The 25,221-nt window shown below is 41.6% G+C and overlaps 1 protein-coding gene across 4 annotated transcripts in view; it reads left to right on the forward strand.

The window, feature by feature from the left end:
- The window catches only part of NUP93 (nucleoporin 93), a 112,724-nt gene that overhangs the window by 73,631 nt on the left and 13,872 nt on the right, over positions 1-25,221 (forward strand). For all 4 annotated transcript variants that reach the window (XM_004057681.5, XM_055364296.2, XM_055364295.2 and 1 more), the window contains 5 exons: positions 12,627-12,701; positions 15,459-15,548; positions 17,654-17,793; positions 22,906-23,038; positions 24,465-24,622. In XM_004057681.5, coding sequence (XP_004057729.1) covers positions 12,627-12,701; positions 15,459-15,548; positions 17,654-17,793; positions 22,906-23,038; positions 24,465-24,622 — 596 coding nt within the window. The remainder of the gene's footprint in view (positions 1-12,626; positions 12,702-15,458; positions 15,549-17,653; positions 17,794-22,905; positions 23,039-24,464; positions 24,623-25,221) is intronic.

Below are 25,221 nucleotides of genomic sequence, written 5' to 3' on the forward strand. Positions count from 1 at the left end.
TGGATCGCTGTCTTCCCCTTGAAACACTTTTTTCACTTAGCTTTTAGGATGCCGCATTTGCCTGGACTTCCTCCAACATGTCTGCCTGCTTCTTCTCAGTCTCCTTTGCTGAGCTTTCCTCAAATTCCCTGACCTGTATAGGTTTGAGTGTCCCAGGGCTCAGTCCTTAACCTCTTCAGTTTCTCTCTCAATCACTGTCATGTGATTTCATCTGGGCTTGGGGCTTTAAATACCTATCATCTATATGTCAAAGAGTTTCAGACTTACGCCTGCAGCCTTGAACCTTAGTGTTAATTTATCTGGTTAATTTATCTAGCCATTGTTAATTTATCTAGTTGCCTTCTTGGCTCTGCTTGTATGTCTCATTGCCCTTACAGGCTAAATATGTCCAGAATTGAGTCATGATAGCAACTCCTTCCCTATCCCCCTTCTCTTCTCACAGAGTTCCCTATCTTTATAAATGGCAATTCCAGTTTTTCACTTGCTCAGATCAGACACCTCAGCCTCACTTTTGTCCTCTCCATCTTGCCCATCTCACACCCAGTCTCTTTCACATGTTGACAAATCCAGTTAACCCTACCTTAAAATATACCCAGAATCCAACCACTTCTCACTGCCTCCACTTTTAACACTCTGGTACAAATCACTGTCATCTCTTGCTTGGATTATTGAACTTGGCCTCCTAACTGGTTGTTGTTATTGCCATGTAACAGATTACTCCAAACCTTGTTTGTTGAAAACAAGTGTGTAGCTTCTTACTTGGTATTTCTGGCTCAGGGTCTCTAAGCACAATCAGGGTATTGGCCGAGGCTGCACTCATTTCAAGGCTAGATGCAAGGAGCATCTACTCACAAGGTCATTCATATGGCTGTTGGCAAACCTTAGGTCCTTTCTGGCTCTTGGCTGCAGACATTATTTTCTTTTCAAATGGGCCTCTGTATTGTGCTGCTCACAGCATGATAGCTTGCTTCCCCTAGAACAAGAGGGAATGGGTCCAAGGGAGAGCTAAATAGCCCCCAAGACAGAAACTATCATCTTTCTATAACTTAAAAGTAGTATCCCACCTCTGTTGGTTAGAAGTAAGTCACTAAATCCAGCCTACACTCCAGGGGAGAGGATTATACAAGGGCTTGATTACCAGGAGGTGGGAGTTATTGGGGCCATCTTAGAGGCTGCTGACCACTCTGGTCTTTCTGCTTTTGCTGTTGCACGCTGCTACAGTCTCTTCTCAACACAGCAGCAAGAACGCAACTATTAAAGGACAGGTTAGATTGTGTCACTTCTCTGCTCAGAACCCTTCAGTGACTCTCATCTCACATGGAATGAAAACCAAAGTCTTCACTTTGACATGTGGGTCCCTACATGACATGGTCTTGTTGCCTCTCCAAGCTCATCTTGTGCTGCTTTCCCCATTGCTCTTGCTGCACCAGCCGAACAGGCTTCTTACAGGTTCCTTCAGCAAACCTGGTAGCACTGCTTCTGCCTCCAGTCCTCTGTGCTTCCTATTGCTTCTGCCAGGAATGCTCTTCCCCCAAAGGACTGCATGGCAGTCTCTCTCACTTCCTTCAGATATTTACCCATTGCCATCTCAGACCTTGCAAGGCCCTGAAATCCAAACCAACCCCTTCTTATTCAACACTTTGCATATCCCCTTCTCTTGCTGTATTTTTCTTTTTGGCACATCCTTCTATGTGCCATTGTATATGTTTTATGTCTTTATATTGTCTCTTCCATTAGAATGTAAGCTTATTGAAGATAAGGATCTTTGTTTTGTTTATTCCTTTATCTCCAGTGCCTGGAATACTGTAGATGCTCAGGAAATATTTGTTGAGTGAATCATTTGGCTGTAGCTAACTTCATACTAACTGAACTATTAGGGATATATTGAAGCAGTGTATTATAGAATGATTATGTTAAGTAGCCCTTTTCTTAATTGCCAGTGTTAATTGACTGACAGTAGTGCTAAGTTGAGATTTTTTTCCCTCTTTTTAAAATTTAATTTAAAAATATAGGCAGTGTGGCCCGGGCGCGGTGGTTCACGCCTGTAATCCCAGCATGTTGGGAGGCCAAGGAGGGTGGATCACAAGGTCAGGAAATCAAGACCATCCTGGCCAACATGGTGAAACCTGGTCTCTACTAAAAATAACAACAATTAGCTGGGCCTGGTGGCGTGTGCCTGTAGTCCCAGCTACTCCAGGGGCTGAGGCAGGAGAATCACTTGAACCAGGGGAGTTGGAGGTCACAGTGAGCTGAGATCCCGCCACTGCACTCCAGCCTGGTGACAAAGGGCAACTCCGTCTCAAAAAATATATATATAAAAAAAATATTAAAAAATATATAAATATATATAAATATATAAATATATAAAAATAAAAATATATAAATATATACACATATAAATATATTATAAATATTTATATAAATATATTAATATATTTATATATTATATAAATATATATTAATATATTTATATAACTATAAAAATATATAGTTATATAACTATATAACTATATATACATATATATAACTATATAACTATATATAAATATATATATAACTATATATAAATATATAAATATATAAATATATAAATATATAAATATATAAATACATATATTTATAAATATATAAAAATACATATATAAATATATATAAATACATATATAAAAATACATATAAATATATAAATACATATAAAAATATATATAAATATGTATATATAAATACACATATAAATATGTATATATAAATACACATAAATATGTATATATAAATACACATAAATATGTATATAAATACATACATATAAATATATATATAAATACATATATATATGCAGTGTGGTTGTATGATTCAGATATTAAAGCACCCTGTCCCCAAATACCCTATTCTCTTCTCCCTTTGTCTTCCCCATAGGTAATCACTATTAGTACTTTCTTGTGTAAATTTGCGAAGTGTCTTTATACAAGTATATGAGACTGTATGTTCTTATCCCCATTCCTTCTTACAGAAACGTTAGCTTACTGCATGCTCTGTTCTGCATTTTTTCTTTTTTCCCTTCATGTATCCCAGAGGTCTTTCCTGAGAGTGATTTTGAGGCTACATCCAGGAGCAGCAAAAAAGATTGTCTCCCTTTATCTGTGATTTTTGCCTTTGTGCCAGAGGGAGCCAGGGCTTGCCACACATTTACCACCCTGGTGTTGAGGGAGGACAGCCCTGGGCTTTTTCCTAGCTTTTCCAAATCAGCAGTGACTAGTTCTGAGGCTTTGTTCAAGTTATTTAATTAACCCTGCAGACCTTCAGGATCTTTACTGATTGAAGTGAGATTATTGGGGAAGATTAGTGATAATGTAAAGCACCTGACCCATAATAGCCATTCCCTATTATCTTTTAAAAAGCAGTTTCATGTAATTTAGAGGTGAAGATTTAAAATTACGTTACAAAAACTATGGTGCTAGGTGTTTTCAGGTAATATCATCAGTGCTTCCTGATAAGTCTTTTTTTCCCCAGAAGTTGTTTCATGAGTAGCTAAGATTCTTTTTGCACATCAAGATAAGAAAACTGAGGCTCAGAGAGACACATAATATGCTCGTGAGACCCAGGACGGTTGGCCTGTGGACTCTTACTCTACTGAAGTCTAGGTCAAGGATAGGTAGGTTGGCAAAGGGTAACTGCACATCCGGTATCTATTCCTGGTTTGTTCCTGATTTAAACACCAGGGTTTTTGGTTTTGTTTTATTAAACTAGCCCCCAAATAAATAGATGCCAAAGTCATTGTGTTGGGAAATTGCTCATTAAGGACCCTGTTCCTTATTTCTTAGACTTAAAGATTTCAGACTGAAATCAGAGTCTTTGGGAACGAAAAACAAATGTATAATATCGTTGGTCAGCCTAATGTTTCTTTCTCAATTCTTTGTGAATCTGAGCAAATAATTAGAACAGCTCATGGTTTTATAAACTTCACTTTTTAAAATGGTGTTAATAGGTTGTGTTCTGTATTGGGATTTGGATGTAATTATAAATTGATAATGGGATGTTCTTTCTTGATTGCTCTTCTCTTAAAAATAGAATAATCTGTTTAGTAGACTCTTCTTACTTGACCTCAAGTCCCCTTGGAAGGGAGTTATCTATGCTTTTCCTATCTCTGTTGTGACACCTGGCAGAGTAGTTTGTAAATGTTGGCAAGTGATGCATACAGGTCTTTCTTAAGATTATCCAGGGAATTGCCCTTTTCTGGAATCTTACAGATTTTGTTGTTTGTTGTTTGAACTTTTTTCCTGATGTATAACGTATAGATGGAAAAGTGCACAGATGTAAGTGTGCAACTCAGGCTGAGTGCAGTGGCTTATGCCTGTAATTCCAGCATTTTGGGAGGCTGAGGCAGGAGGATCACCTGAATCCAGGAGTTTGAGACCAGCCTGGGCAACATAGTAGGACCCCGTCTCTACAAAAAGAATTTTTTTAATTAGCTGGACATGGTTACATGCTCCTGTAGTCTGGGCTACTCAAGAGCCTCAGGTGGGAGGATCACTTGTGCCCAGAAGGTTGGGGCTGCAGTGAGCTGTGATCGCACCACTGTACCCCAGCCTGTACACCCAGCCTGGGCAACACAGTGAGACTCTGTCTCAAAAAATTAAAAAATTTTTAAAAAGTGTACAACTCAATGAATCATCACAAATAGAACACACCCAGATGAGGAAACAGAACATTACCAGCACCCCAGAAATCCTCTTTGTGGTCATTTCTGGTCACCAGCACCCCAGAAATCCTCTTTGTGGTCCTTTCTGGTCACCACCCACTATCAACAAGGGAAACCACTATCTTGACATCCAATGTCATAAATTAATTTTGCCTGTTTTTGAACTTTATGTAAATGGAGTCATATAGTATCTACTGTTGTTTCTAGCTGCTTTTATGTAACCTTTTGTATATTATTGCGTGTACTTTTAAGCCGTTCATTCTCATGGCTAAACAGTATAACTGCAATTTGTTTATCCATTCTAGTATTGGTGAACCTTTTAGTTTCCAGTTCTTTTATAAATAGTACTATTGTGAGCGTTTTTGTGTGTTTTGGTGAGCACATATTTGCATCTCTGTTGGGTACACCTAAGAGGGTAATTGCTGAGCCAGAGGGTATACATATGTTCAGCATTAGTAGATACTGCCAAACTGTTTTCCAAAATGGTTATATTGGAGTACCCTCCCACCAGCAGTATGTGAGAATTCCATTTGTTCCATATCCTTGCCACACTTGATGTTTTCTGTCTTTTTAAATTTAACCATTCCAGTGTGTATGTGGAACCTTGTGTTTTTATAGGCCTTTTCCATATAATTTCCTTCAAAATAATGGAAAGGTGATACTTCACATGGACGGACACCTTGTCCACCCTCTTTATAGGAGACTACACAATGTAAAAGGCATAAGACAAGTTTTGGTATTCAGCAGGCTTTGGGTCCCCAAGCCTGGGCTTCCTCATTATGAAATATCATTTTGTTTTTGTTTTTTTTTGAAACAGAGTCTCACTCTGTCACCCAGGCTGGAGTGGAATGGCGTGATTCTTGTGCCTCAGCCTCCCGAATAGCTGGGATTACAGGCATGTGCCACCATGCCTGGTTAATTTTTGTATTTTTAGTAGAGACAGGGTTTCACCATATTGGCCAGGCTGGTCTCGAACTCCTGACCTCAAGTGATCTGCCCTCCTCTGTTTCCCAAAGTGCTGTGATTACAAGTGTGAGCCACTGCGTCTGGCCATGAAATGTCTTCCTTAAAAAACTGTTGTTGTAAGGAATGTAGAATATGTAAAGTGGCCGGCCCAGTGCCTAGCATAGTGTACACAGTCAGCATATTCTAGCATTCTTTGTGCGATTGTTGGTATTTGGTAAGATACACGTTTTTACTTCAATCATTTTAATATGGATCCATCTCTTTTTAAGTGTTTTCCTTGATTTATAAAGTATTGTTAGGAATCAAAAAAATCTTTGCATATAAATAGAGGAGATAATTAAAGGAGTATGACAATATCTAAAACATTCTTTTCTGGGCACCTTATTGTCAGGAATAAGGTCGTTGGAATGCAGAGTCATTAGTTAAGAAGACAGCTTGACATAATTTTGAGCTGACCTTAACACTTGAAGGAAAATGTCCAAATTTTGGTAATTTAATATGAAGAGAGGCTCAAAGCTTTTTTTGTTTGTTTGTTTAGCAAAAAGTAGACTAGGATATAGTGGTTTCTGAAACATGTTTTTCCCCCACACCTTCCAATAACAGGAGTTTCCCCCAGTTCCTTCTAAAGGAGACATTGGTAATATCTGTTCCTAGCAAGTTGTTTTTTTTTCTTTTTTTGAGACAGAGTCTCGCTCTATTGCCCAGGCTGGAGTGCAGTGGCGCGATCTTGGCTCACTGCAAGCTCCGCCTCCCGGGTTCGTGCCATTCTCCTGCCTCAGCCTCCCGAATAGCTGGGACTACAGGCGCCCGCAACCATGCCCGGCTAATTTTTTGTATTTTTAGTAGAGACAGGGCTTCACTGTGTTAGCCAGGATGGTCTCGATCTCCTGACCTCGTGATCTGCCCGCCTCGGCCTCCCAAAGTGCTGGGATTACAGGTGTGAGCCACTGCGTCCGGCCCCCCTAGCAAGTTTTAATAAAGGAAATGATGCTTCAGTAGCATAGAGTCAATTTGGGAAATTAATTTCCTTAGGATATCATTGGAAGAAAAAGGTATACTTTTTAGAGGAAAGTAGGAATTGAAAGATTGTTACTAACTCTTTAAGTTGTGGTGTGAATAAAAATGACGTGCTTTGAAACAAAAATGAGACCCCTGGCTACGAATCCTCACATCGCAGTTTTTGCATCTGCTCAGCATGAGGAAGAACTTCCCTATTGAGGCTTGCATGACAGCATGCAGGATTTGAGCAGTTTGGGGAATCTATGATGTACCTTAGCCAACTTTTAAAACAACATTTAAAGGTAAACTTAACCTGAGTGTAGTCTAGTGGCTGCTTTGTGGTATTAGACATAGTCTATGAACAATCCCTTAATGTATTGTCTGGAACATGACTCAGCAGGAAATCTCACTAGAGAAGCTAAACTGTGGCTTAATAAGTATAGATAATGATGGTAACATTCCACACTATGATATGTAAACAGTGTATGTTGAACATAGTCTCTAACTTTGATAACTCTTAATACCATATTCCATCACTTCTCAGTCATGCATCTGTTTTACATCTCAACATCTCAAATCAGGATATGTCTTAAATTCAGCAGTATATCATTAACAGCATTTTAAAATTTCTTATTGATACATAACAGTGTTTTACAATAGATGGACTATTAGATGAAATGAAATATAGTAGAATATGAACTAACAGTTTGAAAACTGCAGACCATAGGATTCTGAGCTGTATTTTGTGGCTCCCTGGCAGTTTCCTTGGGGATGGACCCAGTTCACCTGTTAGGGGTTTGAGTAGGAGTTCAGGTATAGAAAGTGCTCTGCTGCTCTTTCAAAAAGATTTTTTAAAAACCTCATCTCAACAGGCCCTTGTCTGATCTTGTGCGCTTTTCTGACAGTAGAGGAATGTAGACCCACTCTGCTGCTCTTCCCCATCCTGCACCCAAACACAACCTGTCAGTGGTGTACACCCTTCCAGTTTCTCCCAGGGGCTTACATGCACATCTGTATATCTTATCGATTTATTATCTCAAATAGTATCATTTTATATATTAGTTCCTATAATTTTGCATTATGTTTTTTGTTTTACATATTTTACAACTTCTCCTAGGTTAGTACACATAGGTGTCTGTCGTTTTTTAGTAGTTCTAATAGTGTTCCAGCCTCTGTGTGGCCCAAGTATTCCTCTCATTTTGTCCATGGTCACACAATCTTAGTAGGGTTAATAAGGTCACACAGTTATTAGCTGGGTTGCATTTAGGACCCTAGTCCTCTCTGGTCCCTGGTTGGTGTTTTTTTCCTAGTAGTACTGGACTTTTGCCTACAAATTTTAAAGCTAACTATTGTAAATTAATCACCGTGTTTCCATTTTGCTTACATAAAGCCAAAACATTCCACTTAGAAATTAAATTCTTTTCCGTCTGCAGTATCATCATATTTTCTTACTACCCTATATTCATTTTGCTAGGAGTGCTAGTTGCATTCCTTTTTTTTTCTTTTTCTCCCCCACCTTTGAGACAGGGTCTCTGTCACCCAGGTTGGAATGCGGTGGCGCAGTCTCAGCTCACTGCAACTTCCACTTCCCGGGCTCAAGCGATCCTCTCGCTTCAGCCTCCCAAGTATTATAGCTGGGACTACAGGCGCGTTCCGCCACACCCAGCTAATTTTTGTTTTTTGTTTTTTGTAGAGACGGGGTTTCGCCATGTCACCCAGGCTGTTCTTGAACTCCTGGACTCAAGTGATCTGCCTGCCTCAGCCTCCCAAAGTGCTGAGATTATAGGCATGAGCCACCACGCCCTGCCTGCATTTTGTTTTTTTCTAACTAGAATGTGCTTTCCTTGGGAAAAGAGTTTTATGCATCCCTGAATACACTTTGTACAATAGTAGGTGCTTAATACAAGTTTGCGGTTCCCTCCTGCCACCTGCGGTCCCCATCCTGTCCTGGAATGGCTGTGTTGGGAACACCATCTACTCTGACGAGACTTTTCTCAGTTTGTGCTCCCAGAGGCTGCTGTTTTTCCACATATCTGTCTCCAGACTCCTGGGTGAGCTGCTTGTTTTCTTCTAAAAGAAGAAACCCTGTTGTCTTCCCTGCTCTTTTGGTCTCTGGCTCCCTGCTCCTGTCATCTTGTCCTGTCGTCCTTGCTATGGCTCCACCAAGCTCCAGTGCAGAGAACCCCAGAGATTGGTGGCTTTCACAGCCCTCAGGCAGTCCCTGGCTGTGGAATTCCAGCTAAATATTTGCCGGTTCCTCTGTTCAGGAATGTGCACGTACACATCCTCTTGTGGATAATTGACTTTATGTGCGGTGAAATAGCGGCTTGGTCAAGGGCAGCTGAAGGATAGGTACCTTTGAAAACAAGAGCATTAGGCAAAATTAATTTAAATGGAAATTTGAAGGCTGATACCCAGCTACTGTTTAAATGGATAATTTTAAAAATTAGGTTTTTAGCACTGGAAAATATTTCTCAAGGCTGCTCATGTATATTTAGCTACAACAACTGTGTCCTTGCAAAAATGCTTTAGTGCTGTTCTCCTTTTCATTTCTTTGTTTATTCTCCTTGACTAGGTTTCTGGAATTAACAGGCTTAGTGCTGTGTCCTGTAAAAAGACTGTGGAATCTCCAGCTTTTGGATAGCTCTGTTTTAGAAAGGTGGCTGTCTTAGAGAACAGTCCTTAATATAGTGTTAATAGGAAGACTCAGAATGAGTCCAGAAGTATAAAATGCCCTGGCCGGGGGGCTTGGGGGGGGCTTCCATCAAACAAGGAATGTGTATTCATTGTAGAAAAATGAAATTAGACTTTCAGCCTGCACAAAGTGAAATACTTTAGGTCATATTTCTGAGGTGTCCATATCTGTCTGTTGTTGTTGAGCGTAGGATTTGCTCCTGTGTTCGTTGTGGTGGTTTCTTTTTGTTTATAAAGTGATAACAGCTAGCGTTTATTGACCATATCTTGGACACTGTGTTGAAGTCTTCCACTTATTCCTCACAACAGCGCTGTGAGGTAGGGATTCATACCATTTTTCTCCCCATTTAATCTTCATCCCAATCCTATGTGGTGGATACCATTACCACCCCCACTTTACAGCTAAGGAAACTGAGGCTTGAAGGCAGCAGTATGCTCCAGGTCACATTGTTGTTAAGTAGTGGATCCAGGATTTCCAGCTACTACTGCTGCTGCTGCTGCTGCTACCACTACTACTACTACTACTACTACTACTACCACTACTACTACTACTACTACTGCTACTACTCTCTACTGTTCTGTGATGAATGTTTTTGGAGAGTTGCCCTGGGCTGCCCTGGCAGGCAGGATAGAGCAGTAGCAAAGAGTACAGAGTGTTGTGCCAGACTGTGGATTCAAGCCACAGCTCCACTGCTTCCTACTGAAGTGAACTTGGGCAAATTGCTTCGCCTCTCTGTGTGCCTTTGTGTCTTCACCTGTAAGATGGATAAATAAATAAAAGTACCTACTTCATAGGGTTGTGGAGTTAATAACATGGAAATTCAAACAGTGCTTGGCACATAGTAAGTGCTCATTAATAGCTGTTGTTATTATTGTAACCCAGTGGTTTTTTAAATTAAATCTGTGTTTCAGGTAGGAATGCTTTCAGCTGTGACAGGTGGAAACCTTGAATTTAGTAGCTTGAATAGGGGTATATATTTCTCACCTACCAAGATGTCTGCAGGTGTAGAGAGTGTTGATGTTAATCCAGTTGTTCTGCAGTGCCGTCAGGGACCCAACACCTTTCTGTCCTGGTACACTACCCTCTCTAGCACATCCATCTACTTTAGGTTCACAAGATGGCTGCAGGAGCTCTAGACATTATATTTGCATTCAAGGCAGAAAGAAGGGGAGAGAGCTGAAAAGCCATGACAGGCCCCCTGCCTCAACCCTCCAATCAGTAAAAGCAGAAGCTGTCCCCAAGTATACTAGCAGGCTTGTGTTTCCATCTCATTGGCTAGAACTAGGGTGTGCCATTCCTTGATGTAGTAGAGTCTGGAAAAGGGTATATTCAGTGGTGTATAGGGATCAACACATGAGGACCTGTTGTTAAATTTTCAAGGAATTTGCAGTCTAGTTGATATCACCTTGAATAGCTTGAAATCTGCCATGGTGGGAGAATTTAAACCGCAGACACCAGCAATGCTACCCATCGTCCCTTTTCCCAAGAGCTGGCTGTTAAAAAACATTTACCAGCACACTATTGGGTACATTTATTAGGTTGGTGCAAAAGTGATTGCCGTTGAAAGTAATGGCAAAACCTGCAATCACTTTTGCACCAACCTAATAACTCTAAATGCCAGCTTGAAAGGTGGCAGAGTGTAAAGATGTGAGAAGTAGGAATTGGGAGTGGTCATTGTGCCAGCCAGCAGCATCTACCCAGATCAGTGAACTGTTTAAGCTCTTTTAATACCAGTGATAGCTGGAGATCAGAGCTGAGGGGACCTCTCAAGATCACCTGGGATAGCCCCTTCATTTGACTAATGGGAATCTGAGGAAGTGCTTTGCTCCAGAGGCCAAAGCCAGGGAGTGAAGTGGCCCTCCTGGAACCCAGGCGTCCTTGACAGTCCAGTGTTCATTCTCCAGAACCAGGGGCTTCAAACTGCCTTTCTGATAACTCCTCTCCCCTCTCTCCCCCTCTCCTGGTGCATGCCCACTGTACTCTTCCTTTTACCAGCTTCATAGTGCTGGGAAGCTTGGCTGTTATCTTCCCCATTGGTTTCACAGAAAGCCTAGTTTAAACTTTGATTTATTTTAGATTTTAGTGTATGGAACATTCAGCTTTTTTTAAAAAATGAGATAAGCTTAAAGAATTTGATCTCTGCTATGCTACAGTACAAACTAGTCAGTGGGAACTTAAGAATTTACCTAATTTTGATCTGTATTTCTTTACAGAAGAAATAAGCTTGGCTAAAGATGAATATTCTTTCTTAAAAAAGACTGAAACTTTTTTCATACACAGTCATGCACTGCATATGTGATGGTGGCTGGCTTTGTAAGATTATACCGTATTTTTATGTGCCTTTTCTATATTTAGTTATATTTAAATATGTACATACTTACCATTGTGTTACAGTTGCCTACAGTATCCAGTATAGTAATATGTTGTACAGGTATGTAGCCTAGGAGCAATAGGCTATGCATACAATGTAGGTGTGGAGTAGGCTAAACCGTCTAGTGTGTGTAAGTATACTTTATGAAGTCCACACAATGACGAAATCTCCTAATGATGCATTTCTCAGAACCTATCCTATTTTTAAGTAATATATGACTGTATTTTTATTGCACTCTCCTCTTCAGATTGTAAGCTCTTTGGGGACAGGCTTCACAGGCTGGCTTGTTTTTGTTCTTATGGAGATGGATATACGTACAGCTGTGCATGTGGCAGGCACTTAGCAAATATTTACTGAATGAATGTCCAACTTGCCCTGGTCTCACATCTTCAGATAACAGAAAAGTAATCAGCAGCTATTGTCTTAGTGTGGATTCTAGTGTGGAAATGTCTGAATCAGGTGTTTGACTCTATAAACTGCTTTCCCTCAACTGCCTGATATGATTGATGAAAAAGAGGCCCACTGATACAAATAATGGCCTCACTAGTATGAAGACATGGGAAGGGAGGATGAGGTAGAGAGGGGGCTTGAGATTCAAACAGAATGTTGGAAAGATGTACATTTCCAGAAACAGTCATTGAGGTATCGATAGGGTTTATGCAGTCCCTCACTCTTTTTTAGTTAATCCAGTCTCATGCCTGCTCTCTTCTCATGTGTTCACAGTAAAAGTTGCATGTTATTGAAATCCCTAAAATCATCACTTTGAGGAATTCTTAACTAGGAAACAGACTTTTCACAGCTCTGTTAAAGACAAGAATATGTTTATGATGTGATTTGATTTCTTCACATGACTGAATACTGTCCCTAACTGATTCTGAATGTGTATTTATCCACAGCCAAGCTACATCAGTGATGTGGGACCCCCTGGTCGAAGCTCTCTGGATAACATCGAGATGGCCTATGCGCGGCAAGTGAGTGTGATTTTAAGGGGGATTAAGCCAGGAAAATCCTTTGTGAACCTCTAGGGAGTAAAAGGAAACAAAAACTTGTAAAAGTCAAACCCTGAAAGCAAGTTGTATTTTTTCATTTAGAGAACTAGTTAATATTTTAGCATAGGCCACTGGAGAATTCTATCAAATAGGGTAATAGAATTACTCACATTTGATTTGAGGAAATTGAAATCTGTCCTTTACACTGACCATGGCATCTCAGTATGCATTTTTGGCAATAGTCCCATGTACAGTAAAGCTTCAGGTAACTGCGCTGCTTAGCAAATGGAGTTCCGTATTAACTGAATTACCTGGTAGGCTGTTGGTATTAACAAATCCTTTTTTCACTCTTTGTTGAAAGAAATTTTCTAAACGCTTTTTTGTCTTAATGAGCGTAGTGTATTCACTACTTAATACCACTGTTGTCCTAGAAAAGCTCATAATATTTTAGGGGTCATCCTTCTGGTTGTAGATGAGGACCGTCCAATAGTATGGATGTGGACTGAGATGCTTTGTGGTAAGCACAGGATTCTGTTGGACTGAAACCACCCTGAGGACCATACATAGCTGGAATTGACTTTTTAAATAAAGCAGTGCCAGCCAACTTTGTGCTTTATTGTAATTTGCTGCTTTCTCCCACAAAGTACAAAGAAGGAAAAATACCCTGTTTCTTGAATTGAGGGCAGTGGGCCTCCATCCCCTTAAGATTATCCTCCACCAGCAGTGGTCCAGGAATATCTGCTCAGCCATTACCACCTCCCAGATTCTTTGAGGGGGGACCCAAGGGTCCCACTTGTGGCCCTCAACATTACCCACCTCATCCTCCTCCAGCCTGGAGTAGGGTGGTTGGAGGCAAAAACAGGGCAGCTATGGAGGTGAGCAGGGGACAGTGAGAAACTGTTAGACCCTGTGCTCTTTAACCAAGGGGTCTCTCTTCAGCTGCCAGTTATTTAGTCAGTGGCATTCCACATGAATTGAATTACCTGGTTAGCTGATGGTATTATCAGAAGTCCCTCTTTTACCCTTTGTTGAGAGAAATTTTCTAAATGTCTTTTTGAAAGTCTCTCTTCTTTGGGGTGCCGTTGCCATGTCAGACTCCAGGCAGCTGAAGCCCCCAGCTTCATCACCTTCCCACACATGAGATCCCTTCCTTCCAACCCCTTCATGTTTTGCCACTGGCCTTCATTTATTTCCTCCTGCTCCAATTTTATACCTCTCTCTTTTTACTCCCCCTGTGCATCTGCATCCTTTACCCTTCACCTTCATTATATGGCTGACTCCTCTATTGCCATGGAGAGAAGCCTGATGAAATACAGGCTTCTGAGAAGAGAGACTGTGTGTCTTCTACACCTGCAAAGACTAAAGATGTCATTAAACTAACATTTCATAGCACATACAACACTGTAATATTGTGTCTGTTTACACGGCTGTCCTCTCCACTAAAAAGTGAAGCTTTATATCCCATGTTGAACAGTACCTTGCAAAGGAAGGCCCATAAGAAATGCTCATTGAGTGAATAAGTACTACATCATGGTTTAAAACCATTTTATTGATTGGTTGGTTGATTGATTGAGATGGAGTCTTGCTCTTTCACCCAGGCTGGAGTGCAGTGGCGCGATCTCAGCCTCCACCTGTGCCTCCCAGATTTAAGTGATTCTCCTGCCTCAGCCTCCCAAGTAGCTGAGATTATAGGCATGCACCACCACACCTGGCTAATTTTTGTATTTTTAATACAGACCAGGGTTTCACCATGTTGGCTAGGCTGGTCTTGAACTTCTGACCTCAGGTGATCCACCTGCCTCGGCCTCCCAAAGTGCTGGGATTAAAGGCTTCAGCCACTGCACCCAGCGAAACCATTTAATCTTCGTAACAGCCCTGGAAGATGAATGCTACTGATGTTCCCCCATTTAACGTAGAGGAAACTACAGTTCAACAGGGTCATAATTTGTCTAACATCACTACTATGGGAGAGCAAAGACTTCATATACAAAGTAGAATCTTCCACAAGAAGATTTAGAGCTTAACTAGTTAAGATTTAGAACTAGTTAAGCTGTAAATCTTAACTAGTGAAGTCCTGTTTCACTTCCCTACCAGGACTTAACTAGTTCTAAATCTAGAAGAGTGAATTTACGATTTCTACTATCATCATTTTAGCTCCTTGAAAATAAAATCTAAAGTAAGAGTGGCTTTCCCATACCTTAAATATCACATAGTTCATTTTCCTTAAGAAAATTTTACCTGAAGAACAGAGATTCTTTCCAGGAGAAATGGATATTCCACATGTGCCACACCTGCTATTCTAACACTTGTGGAGGGAGGCAGTGCCCAACATTCCCCACTCCATCCATGAACCCTATACCAGGGCCATTCAGTCCTTTTGAAAGAATTGAGTCCTTTGCCTTGGTTATTAGGAAGCAGCAGCCAGAGCCCTTCCATTCTCCTGTCTTCCCCTGGGTGCTTCCTCACTAGGACAGAGAGGCACAGACCTGCCTGTGGTTCTTCTCCCCCTGGACCCCGCTGCTCGCATTCCTCAGGTGTTTGGAAGGTGGGGAGGCAGTTAGCTTTGGTGTGTTACCCACAATCCCAACGCAACTGGGGAGCTGGCCAGTGTGGATGGCTCAGCCACTCCGAGGAAGGAAAGGTTGCCCGAAGCTTCTGCCGGCCATTGCCTGCTTCAGGAGGTTTAAAAAGAAGAGAAAATAGATACTTTGCCATTTACTTTGCTTTTTATCATTTCAGATTTATATCTATAATGAGAAAATTGTAAATGGACACCTGCAGCCTAACCTGGTGGACCTTTGTGCTTCCGTCGCAGAGCTGGATGATAAGGTAGCACCTAGAGCTAACTCAAGTAGAAACCGGGGTCCAGTGTTCCGATGGGGCTAGCAACTTGCCGATTTGGTTGAAATGTGCTGCGGAGACACGCCATTCTGTGGAATGAAATGTTAACTGTTCTTCAGTTTTATTTTAAATAACTTTGGGTGGTTTTCTTGATGGTGAATTTTTAAAAATCCATCTTCAAAAGGCCCTGCCAGTATCAATTGATAGTCACAAGAGTTCTCTTCAAGCCGTATTTGCTTTGAAGTCCCATCAGGCTTTTACTCCCCACTCACCAGTTTCTCTCCTTACACAATCTAGTAGGTTCCTTAATGAGAGCAGAATTGTCAAGGTGATGGCTTTTCACACCTGTGAGCCCTCGAACTTGACTCGGTGGGGCCTTTGTGAGCATTCTTTATATACCACTGTTTCTGTTCCTCTGACACACACATATACTGCCTTTATTTATTCTCCTGCCTCACCCCTTATTCCTGGCCAGTTTTCTCCCATAAGGGGCAAAAAAAAAAAAAAGCGGGGGGTGGATGACTACTTGGTGGGTGGCTAGGAGGAAGGAAGAAGGGAGGGAAGGCTATTACGGAAGCAAGCACCCATACACAGATTTTTTTTGTCTTTTTAAAAATTGCTCAGCCCGGTGTGGTGGCTCACATCTGTAACCCTAGCACGTTTTGAGGCTGAGGTGGGTGGATTGCTTGCACCCAGGAGTTCAAGACCAGTTTGGGCAACATGGCAAGACCTCTTCTCTACAAAAAATAGAAAAATTAACCAGGTGTGGTGGCATGCACCTGTAGTCCCAGCTACTCGAGAGGCTGAGGTGGGAGGATTACCTGAGTCCAGGGGGTGCCAAGGCTGCAGTGAGCCATGATCATGCCAGTGTATTCCAGCCTGGGTGACGAAGAGTGAGGCCATGTCTCAAAAAAAAAAGTAACTTTTTCTTTTCTTTCTTTTCTTTTCTTTCTTTTTTTTTTTTTGAGATGAAGTTTCACTGTTGTTGCCCAGGCTGAAGTGCAATGATGAGATCTGGGCTCACTGCAACCTCCACCTCCTGGGTTCAAGCGATTCTCCTACCTCGGCCTCCCGAGTAGCTGGGACTACAGGCACCTGCCACCATGCCTGGTTAATTTTTTTGTATTTTTGGTAGAGACGGGGTTTCACCATGTTGGCCAGGATGGTCTCAAGCTTAATTTTTTTAAATACTAAAATATAAGACAATGTAAACAGATCTAAAGAAGAAAGTCAGGTTTCACCAATCATTCCACCACCTAGGAAGAGTCACATTTGTCTGGACATTCTAAAGTTTTAATTTTTGAGACAGACCATGAAAACAGGCTTTTCTGTTTTGCTTTGGAACAAGTATAAACCTGCTTTTTCTCCAATCAGTGCTATCCTGCAAGGACTCATACATTTAAAGTATTGCCAAGGGTTCAGGGAACATGTTGTTTTTAAGGAGCGATTTACAGGCAGAAGGATTCTGGGGAGAGGGAGTCCCAGCTGTGTGGTGGTAACACAGAGGAAAGAACACCCGCTCCTTTCCTGGGAGGCGTCTTTTGAAGGGAGTGAGTGGGAAGGAAAATGGGAGGCTGTGACGCTCACCAAGTAAGGTAAGAGCGGTGGCCCCTGGAGCGTCTCTGGGAGGACAAAAACCTGTATTATTAGGTTAAACTCTTATTTTAAGCCTTTAGAAACTCAGATAACCTTGTAAGGACTGAAATGCAGCTCTTTGAGTTTAAACTTCTAGAACTTTGGATGATTATAAATGGATTCCTTGTCTCTGAAGGGATAACCCACTGAGATTCAGTGTTCTCGTGACTTGTGTGTGGTTTTAATTATGTACTTGGTTATGTCAGACCTGGAATAGTAATTGATCTGAAAACCAACTCAGGGCAGGGGCAGGGGTGCTCATCAGTGGATGGAACTCTGAAGTCTGGCCAGCAGAGACGCATCTTCTGCACTGAGCTTAAGCCTAGCCGTCACAGACAGATGACATTAACCTCATCCCCCACCACATTCTGCCCCCTTTGGAGGTCAGAGTGCCACAAAGAGCTAGATAATTTCTCTGGCCCTGCAGCATTGTCACATGCAGTTTCATTTATGTGCAGAGCATTTCTGACATGTGGACCATGGTAAAACAAATGACAGATGTGTTGTTGACACCGGCAACTGATGCCCTGAAGAACCGCAGCAGCGTGGAAGTGCGCATGGAGTTTGTCAGGCAGGCCTTGGCGTACCTTGAGCAGAGGTAAGGCAGCAGTTGCACAGTGGGGCTGGCTTTCACATCCCTTGCAGTCAGCTGTTTCTCAGATCTTAAGTTGTCCTCAGGCTAAGTGTGCTGTAGGTATAATTTAAGATTTATTATGTTAAATTGAACAAGGTTCAGAGTTGTAATCCTGTTTCAGAAATCCTGTTTCACTTCCCTACCAGGACTGTTTCTGCAGTGGTATAAAAATCACACGTTAAAAAATCATGGTAAATGAGCACTGTTCGAATTCCCTTTTTCTTTCTCCACACTCTCTCTTAATACGTAAGGCCGTAGTGCCTTAGGTCATAATCTTTTTCTAATGTGGTTCAGCCATTACTCCTTAGGCTCTTTTCTCTCCACATTTTAATTTTACTCCCAGGCATGTTACTACCTTCAAACCCTAGGAAAACTCCTTTCCCCTTATTTTTGTTCTGACTCTACTTGGTTAATTCCCATAAGTCAGGGTCATTCCGAGCTGATAATGCCTGTGATTTATGCCTGGGTTTCTTTGCCACCTCCTCACCAATCAGAGCTGGTCACTGAGGGGTTTGTGGCAGTGCCTTTGTGCCCAAAATATTGTTCCCTTCGTTAGTAGGACCCATGCCATCATCCCTCCCTGTGGACACTCCTTCCAACTCTGAATTGGCCAGCAGGGGTTGTCATGAGTGTGCAATAGAATCTCTTTATTTTAGAGACAGGGTGCTGGGCCCCTCCCTGCTGGCCTGAGAAGAGAAAGCCAAGTTGAATACACTTGCTAAATTGCAGGCCTTTGCCACTCAGCCTCTGCACCTGCCAGCAGCCTTGCAGTAAGATCGCCTTTTGTCAATAAAACAATACTTCATTAGGAAGTCAGAAGATTTCCTTATATGTTACTGAGGTAATTCAAACTTGGTACAGCAGGGAATAGGTTTTTATACCAAATACTGTATTAATTACATGAGAGCTACTGAAATGAACACCATCAGACACATTACACTCACTAGCTTCCATTCCCTGGTTAAGAAAAATCTGGAGCTCAAAATGGATTTTTATTCTCCTAGTATAGGAATAAAGGGTTTATAAAATAATTCATCCAAGCGTTGGCTGAATTTTTGTGTTTAAGTTTTGGGTTTATCAATCTTCAGCCATAAAGAACCTACATACATAGTAGCATTTATTTGTTACCAGTCGGGAAAATGAGTCAGAATTTCTTATACTATATAAAAACTTACAGGAATTTTTTTTTTTTTTTTGTAAGATGGTCTGGCTCTGTCACCCATGCTGGAGTGCAGTGGCATAATCTGGGCTCGCTGCAACTTCTGCCTCCCAGGCTCAAGCAGTCCTCCCACCTCAGCCTCCCGAGGTGTGTGCTACCATGCCCAGCTTTTTTTTTTTTTTTTTTGAGATGGAGTTTCGCTCTTGTTGCCCAGGCTGTAATGTAATGGTGTGATCTCAGCTCTGTGCAACCTCCGCCTCCGGGGTTCAGGCGATTCTCCTGCCTCAGCCTCCTGAATAGCATGGTTGCCTATCACCATGCCTGGCTAATTTTTGTATTTTTAGTAGAGATGGAGTTTCACCATGTTGGCCAGGCTGGTCTTGAACTCTTGACCTCAGGTGATCCACTGGGCTTGGCTTCCCAAAGTGCTGGGATTACAGGCGTAAGCCATCGTGCCTGGCCTAGGATTTTTTTTAATTTTTATTTTTTTTCAATGAGTGTAAGTGTATGACTGCTCATGACTACTTTTTTCTTGATCACCCTAATCCTTAACATTGGTCCTTGACTTCACCAGTGGTACTGGGCTGCTTTCCTTGGTTTTAAATTGCTGGTAAGCCAGTCCATTTCTTTTAGTCTTTTCGTTTAGTTTTAAAAATTATCTTAATTTCTTTAATGGTGCTTCTTGGAGCTATTTGGGAATTTCCTGTTCATAATTGTAATCTTAAGTTTATTTTTCACTCTAGTGGCATCACTCTCTCATGGCATCTTTTGTGAGCATTCATTGTCACCTTTGATAAAGGGGGTATTTTAGAATAATTATACTGAGTTTTAAAATATTTTTCTCTGCTGCTGATTCACTGACAGTATGCATATAATAGTTCAAGTGATGTAATGCACCAGATGGCAAAGTAGACCAGTCCCAAATAATTTTTCAATTACAAGGCTGAAATGTTGTGAAAATATAGGATTGGTCTGTCTCTTCCCTGCCACATTCCAAGATTTGAGGCATGATATATATTTCTTAGCCCTCAAGGAATTTAGACTTCTTCAGCTTAGGCCCTTGTCAGCACATGGACTGTCTTAATTCAAATAGGAAGAGACCATAGTGGGCATCTGTTTGTCCTGGCTGCTACAGAACTCCTCAATTTCTTATCCAACCTCTGCTTATAAATACTTCCAGGCCGGGCACAGTGGCTCACACCTGTAATCCCAACACTTTGGGTGGCCAAGGTGGGTGGATCACCTGAGGTCAGGAGTTCAAGACCAGCCTGGCCAACATCGTGAAACCCCGATTATACTAAAAATACAAAAATTGGCTGGGTGTGGTGGTGTGCACCTGGCGCAAGTCCCAGCTACTTGGGAGACTGAGACAGGAGAATCACTTGAACCTGGGAGGCAGAGGTTGCAGTGAGCCGAGATCGTGCCACTGCACTCCAGTCTGGGCAACAAAGCAAGACTCCGTCTTAAAAAAAAAAAAAAAAACTTCCAATGATGGGGAACTCATTAACATTTGCTAAATTTTGTTTGTTTTTCATTATAAAAATGATACATCCTTATTATAGAAACTTTGGAAGATGCTAAAAATAAGACGTGAAAAAAGAGGGGAGGACCCGTATACCATCTAGAGGCTCCTATTACCTTGTTATATTTCTTTTTTCCCCCCTGTTCTTGACGTGTATTTTTTTTCATAACTGCATAAAATTTCATTGAGTCGGCTGGGTGCAGTGGCTCACGTCTGTAATCCCAGCACTTTGAGAGGCCGAGGCGGGCAGATCACGAGGTCAAGAGATTGAGACCATCCTGGCCAACATAGTGAAACCCCTTCTCTACTAAAAATACAAAAATTAGCCAGGCATGATGGTGCACACCTGCATTCCCAGCTACTCAGGAGGCTGAGTCAGGAGAATTGCTTGAACCCGGGGGGCAGAGGTTGCAGTGAGCCGAGGTGGCGCCTCTGTACTCTAGCCTGGGGACGGAATGAGACTCCGTCTCAAAAAAAAGAAAAAAAAAATTTTTTTGTTGAGTCTGTTTCCTGTTATTAAGATTTAGGTTGTTTCACTCTCTCTGTTGTTTTACTTAACCTGGTGTTGAACACCTGACTTTTTGAGGTAGTCTCTTGTTTTTGACAAGAACATATTATATTTAGAAAGTTATTACATTAACCACATATTTGGGTATCTGTGAATTGGACTATTTAATCTTGGTATGGAAACACTTAAAACCACTGCAGAGGATTTTAAGAAGCATGCTAGCAAATAAATGAAGAGGGAATGGTAGAAAAATCATCATTTTGCGACCACCAGTGTAATAACTGGTGCAGCAAGGACCATCAATGGAAAGTAAAACTGTTGAGTAAAAGATTGTTGAATAGAATACTTGCATGACTTCCATGTATTGCCCCACAGACTACTTATTAAGTACAAAGAGAATAATAAATTGTAACGGAGAAATCTGGTGGACATCTTTCAAGCAAGTGAATCATATCTAGTGTTACCAATAAAGAAGCAAACCTACTACCTGCTTCATTGTGGGATTCAGTGGGAAGTGCCAGCATTAGCTATGTAGGGCTACTGGCAAAAAAATTGAACCTGAATCAAATAATGATCCAGCTTACAAGATATTCTACCAGACAGCTGGACTGGACTCTATAAATAAAAGGTCAGTGTCCAGCTGAGCATGGTGGCGTGTACCTCTAGCACCAGCTACTCAAGAGATTGAGGGGGGAAGATTGCTTGAGCCCAGGAGTTCGAGGCAGTAGAGTGCTTTAAAGGCACTTGTGGGCCAGCCATGGTGGCTCATGCCTGTAATCCCAGCACTTTGGGAGGCCAAGGCGGGAGGATCACTTGAGGTCAGGAGTTCGAGACCAGCCTGGCCAAAATGGTGAAACCCCATCTCTACTAAAAATACGAAAATTAGCTGGGCGTGGTGGCCCACGCCTGTAATCCCAACTGCTTGGGAGGCTGAGACAAGAGAAATGCTTGAAAACCCAGGAGGCAGAGGTTGCAGTGAGCCAAGATCATGCCACTGCACTTCAGCCTGGGCGACTAGAGTGAGAATCCATCTAAAAAAAAAATAAGGGCACTTGTTAATAGACACTGCATCCCAGCCTGGGAACCACAGCAAGACCCTGCCTCTTAAAAAAAAAAAAAAAAAAAAAATCATTGTCATGAAAGACAAAAATAGTGGTAGAATTAATGGAATTATCTTAGATTAAGGGAAAGTGGCTTGACAATTGTATTTTCTTGATGAGATTCTGGATTTAAAAACTGTAAAGGACACTATTAAGAAACGTGGGTTATATTTTTGATAATAATAAATTAATGTTAAGTTTCTTGGTATCATAATGATACTGAGGTTAGGCAGGAGAAGGTCCTAGTTCTTCAGAGCCATATGGTATTTATGGATAAAGTAGCCCCTGATTTTTACAACATATTTTCAAGGGGTTTGAGGGGAGAAAAATGTTATGTGTATGTGTAGAGAGAAAACATAAAGAAATGTTAAAAATTGGTGAATCTAGGTAAAAGGTTATGTGCATTCATTGAACTTTCTTTTAATTTTTTGTAGGTTTGAAAGTTTTCAAAATAAAAAGTTTAACAAGAACCAACCAGAACATTAGGCTGTGAGCTGGAGCAATTATTATTCTGTATATCCACCCTTAATGTATTTGAAGTCCACAGTTGTGTTCCTCCAGGGATTCTTTTGAGTTTCCGCAGTGATGAGAAATCTACTGTGATCCACAGCCCACTGAGTAATAATGTAGTTTGCTTCATTAAGCATGTACTATTTCCTCTTCTGCATTGAGCTTGAAGTCTAGGCCCTGCCCTTCCAAGCTACAGTGTAATGTCATGGATATGGGCATAGAGATGTGTAATAAATGTTTTCAGTCTTCCCTGTTTTTTCCTTTAAAATTTTTCCAGTTATAAGAATTACACCCTTGTGACTGTCTTTGGAAATTTGCATCAGGCCCAGCTGGGCGGGGTGCCTGGGACTTACCAATTGGTTCGAAGTTTCCTGAACATTAAACTGCCAGCTCCCTTGCCTGGACTACAGGTACTGACAACTTTCTCTGTGTGATCAGTTACACCCCCAGAGCAGTTTCCCTCAGATGGGCATTTTCAGTTAAAATGAGGATATCTGTGGAGACTACTGTGTGGAGATGGGACCAGAGAGGGGTGAGGACAGAAGGTAAAGACCTCTTAGGAGGCTGATAGTACAGAAGTCCAGGTGATGGTGGTAGTTGCTCAGCTCCGGGTGGAGAAGAGTGCATGGAGAAGATGTCATTGGGTTCTGGACATGTTTTGAAAGCTGAGCCAATAGGACTTGCTGAAGAACAACATGGATTTGAGTATGAGAGGCAGAGTCAGGGATGACTTCTGAGATTTTTGGCTAAAACAGCTGGAAGAATGGAGTTGAATGTAGTTTTTAGGATGTGGTCTCTTCTCAGCTCGTGGTCCAGTTGGGGAGATTATCATACAGTAATGCAAAGCCCTAAACTGGAGCCTTATGCAAAGGGTGGCAGGATACAGAGGAGATTAGCTGCATAAAGAAGGTGAGATTCGCACTTGCTCTTAAAGAATAGGAGTTCACCAACCTGAAGTTTTGGAAAAGAGTATTCCAGGAGGAGGTAACACATGCACAAATGCATGGAGGCAGGAGAGAGTATCTGGAGGACTGGGTGCACAGTAGGGCTTGGCAAGCTTGGGGCCCACTAGTGAAGGCCTTAAGTGCCAGGCCCAGCACTTTGGACTTAAATAGCTCAAAGGGGTTTAAGTGGGCAAGTTCAGATCTGGGTTTTAGAAAGAGTCCTGTTGAGGGAAGGGTGGAAGTGCCAAGATAGGAGGCCTGAAGTCTACTTCTGGAGGAGTTGAAGAAAAGCAAAGACAGAAGCGTAAGCGCAGGCTGCTGTGCAGACAAATGGCAAAACCAGACTTGGGATAAATAAGCTGTAGTATTCAGAGAGTGGGAACGGAGCTGTCTCTCAGATCCCCAGTGCCCAGCAGTACCTGACACCAAGATACTGAGTAAAATGTTTATGACGTTTTATAAACTTGAGTACTATAAGGATAGTCACTTACTGGTCAGTGACATCTTTAGCCTTTGCTTTGTGGGATTGTAGGAGTGCATGTGTATATATTATCACAAAAGAACATCACCCAGTTACTATGGGCCCCTGGGATTCCATGGAAAAACCACAGGGTGGCTTTGGATCAAGTTGGGTACATAGCACTTCAGAGGAAAAGCTCTGGAGCCATATTGCCACTTAACAGCTTACTTGAACAGATGACTTAACCCCTCCATGCCTCAGTTTCCTTGTTTGTAAAACAGGAAAAGGCTGTTAATGGTTCTCACTGCAGGGAGCTGTTCTGAAGATTAAGTGACATATTATAAAGGAGAGGGGCTTAGCTTGGTTTTAGCACATATGAAAGCAGTTAGCTTTTCCTTGTTTATTTTGAGCACTTAACTGTTCCTCTTTTAGGATGGAGAGGTGGAAGGCCATCCTGTGTGGGCACTAATTTACTACTGCATGCGCTGTGGAGACCTGCTTGCCGCTTCACAGGTAGTTAATCGAGCCCAGCACCAGCTGGGAGAGTTTAAAACCTGGTTCCAGGAGTACATGAACAGCAAGGACAGAAGGTATGGTGAATGAGGTGGCACACCCAGGGGCAGCCATGCAGAATCAAAGGGGCAACCTTCACTGTCATTATTCTCTTTTCCCTGGACGGGCCCAAAACAAGTTTCTGCTTGGGGGAAAAAGGAAGTTTTGAAAGCAAATAGAACTCTCTTGGGAATAAGGAGTGAAAACATTAAAAGAATGCCCCATTCTGACACTGATGTCTAGGCATGCATGCATCTGTGTTTGGGAATTTTTCTGTTCCTACAAGGAGGGCCAGGTTCAGGAGCATGATTTGACTTATTCTGTAAATCTAAGGCACATCAAGGATGCTTTATAAAATGGGACTTTTTAAAAGTTACACTTGTTAACACTTAATGCTTTTTTGGTCAACCAATATGAAAATATGTTGTCATGTACTTCGTAGCTTAAAGGCTAGAATTAGAAGTTAGTAAAATTGAAATATAATCATTGAATTGATTCATTAAGTCTTTAAGTTCTCTTGCATTAAGGAACTGCTAAGCATTAATTTTCCTTGGATTTTGCTAATGTAATTGGACTTAAGCTCATACTCAAACTGAGGTTATATATATGTACATGTATGTAGAAGAAATGATGGCAG

Source organism: Gorilla gorilla, chromosome 18 (assembly GCF_029281585.2).
Source record: "Gorilla gorilla gorilla isolate KB3781 chromosome 18, NHGRI_mGorGor1-v2.1_pri, whole genome shotgun sequence".
In the NCBI taxonomy this organism is placed as follows: domain Eukaryota; kingdom Metazoa; phylum Chordata; class Mammalia; order Primates; family Hominidae; genus Gorilla; species Gorilla gorilla.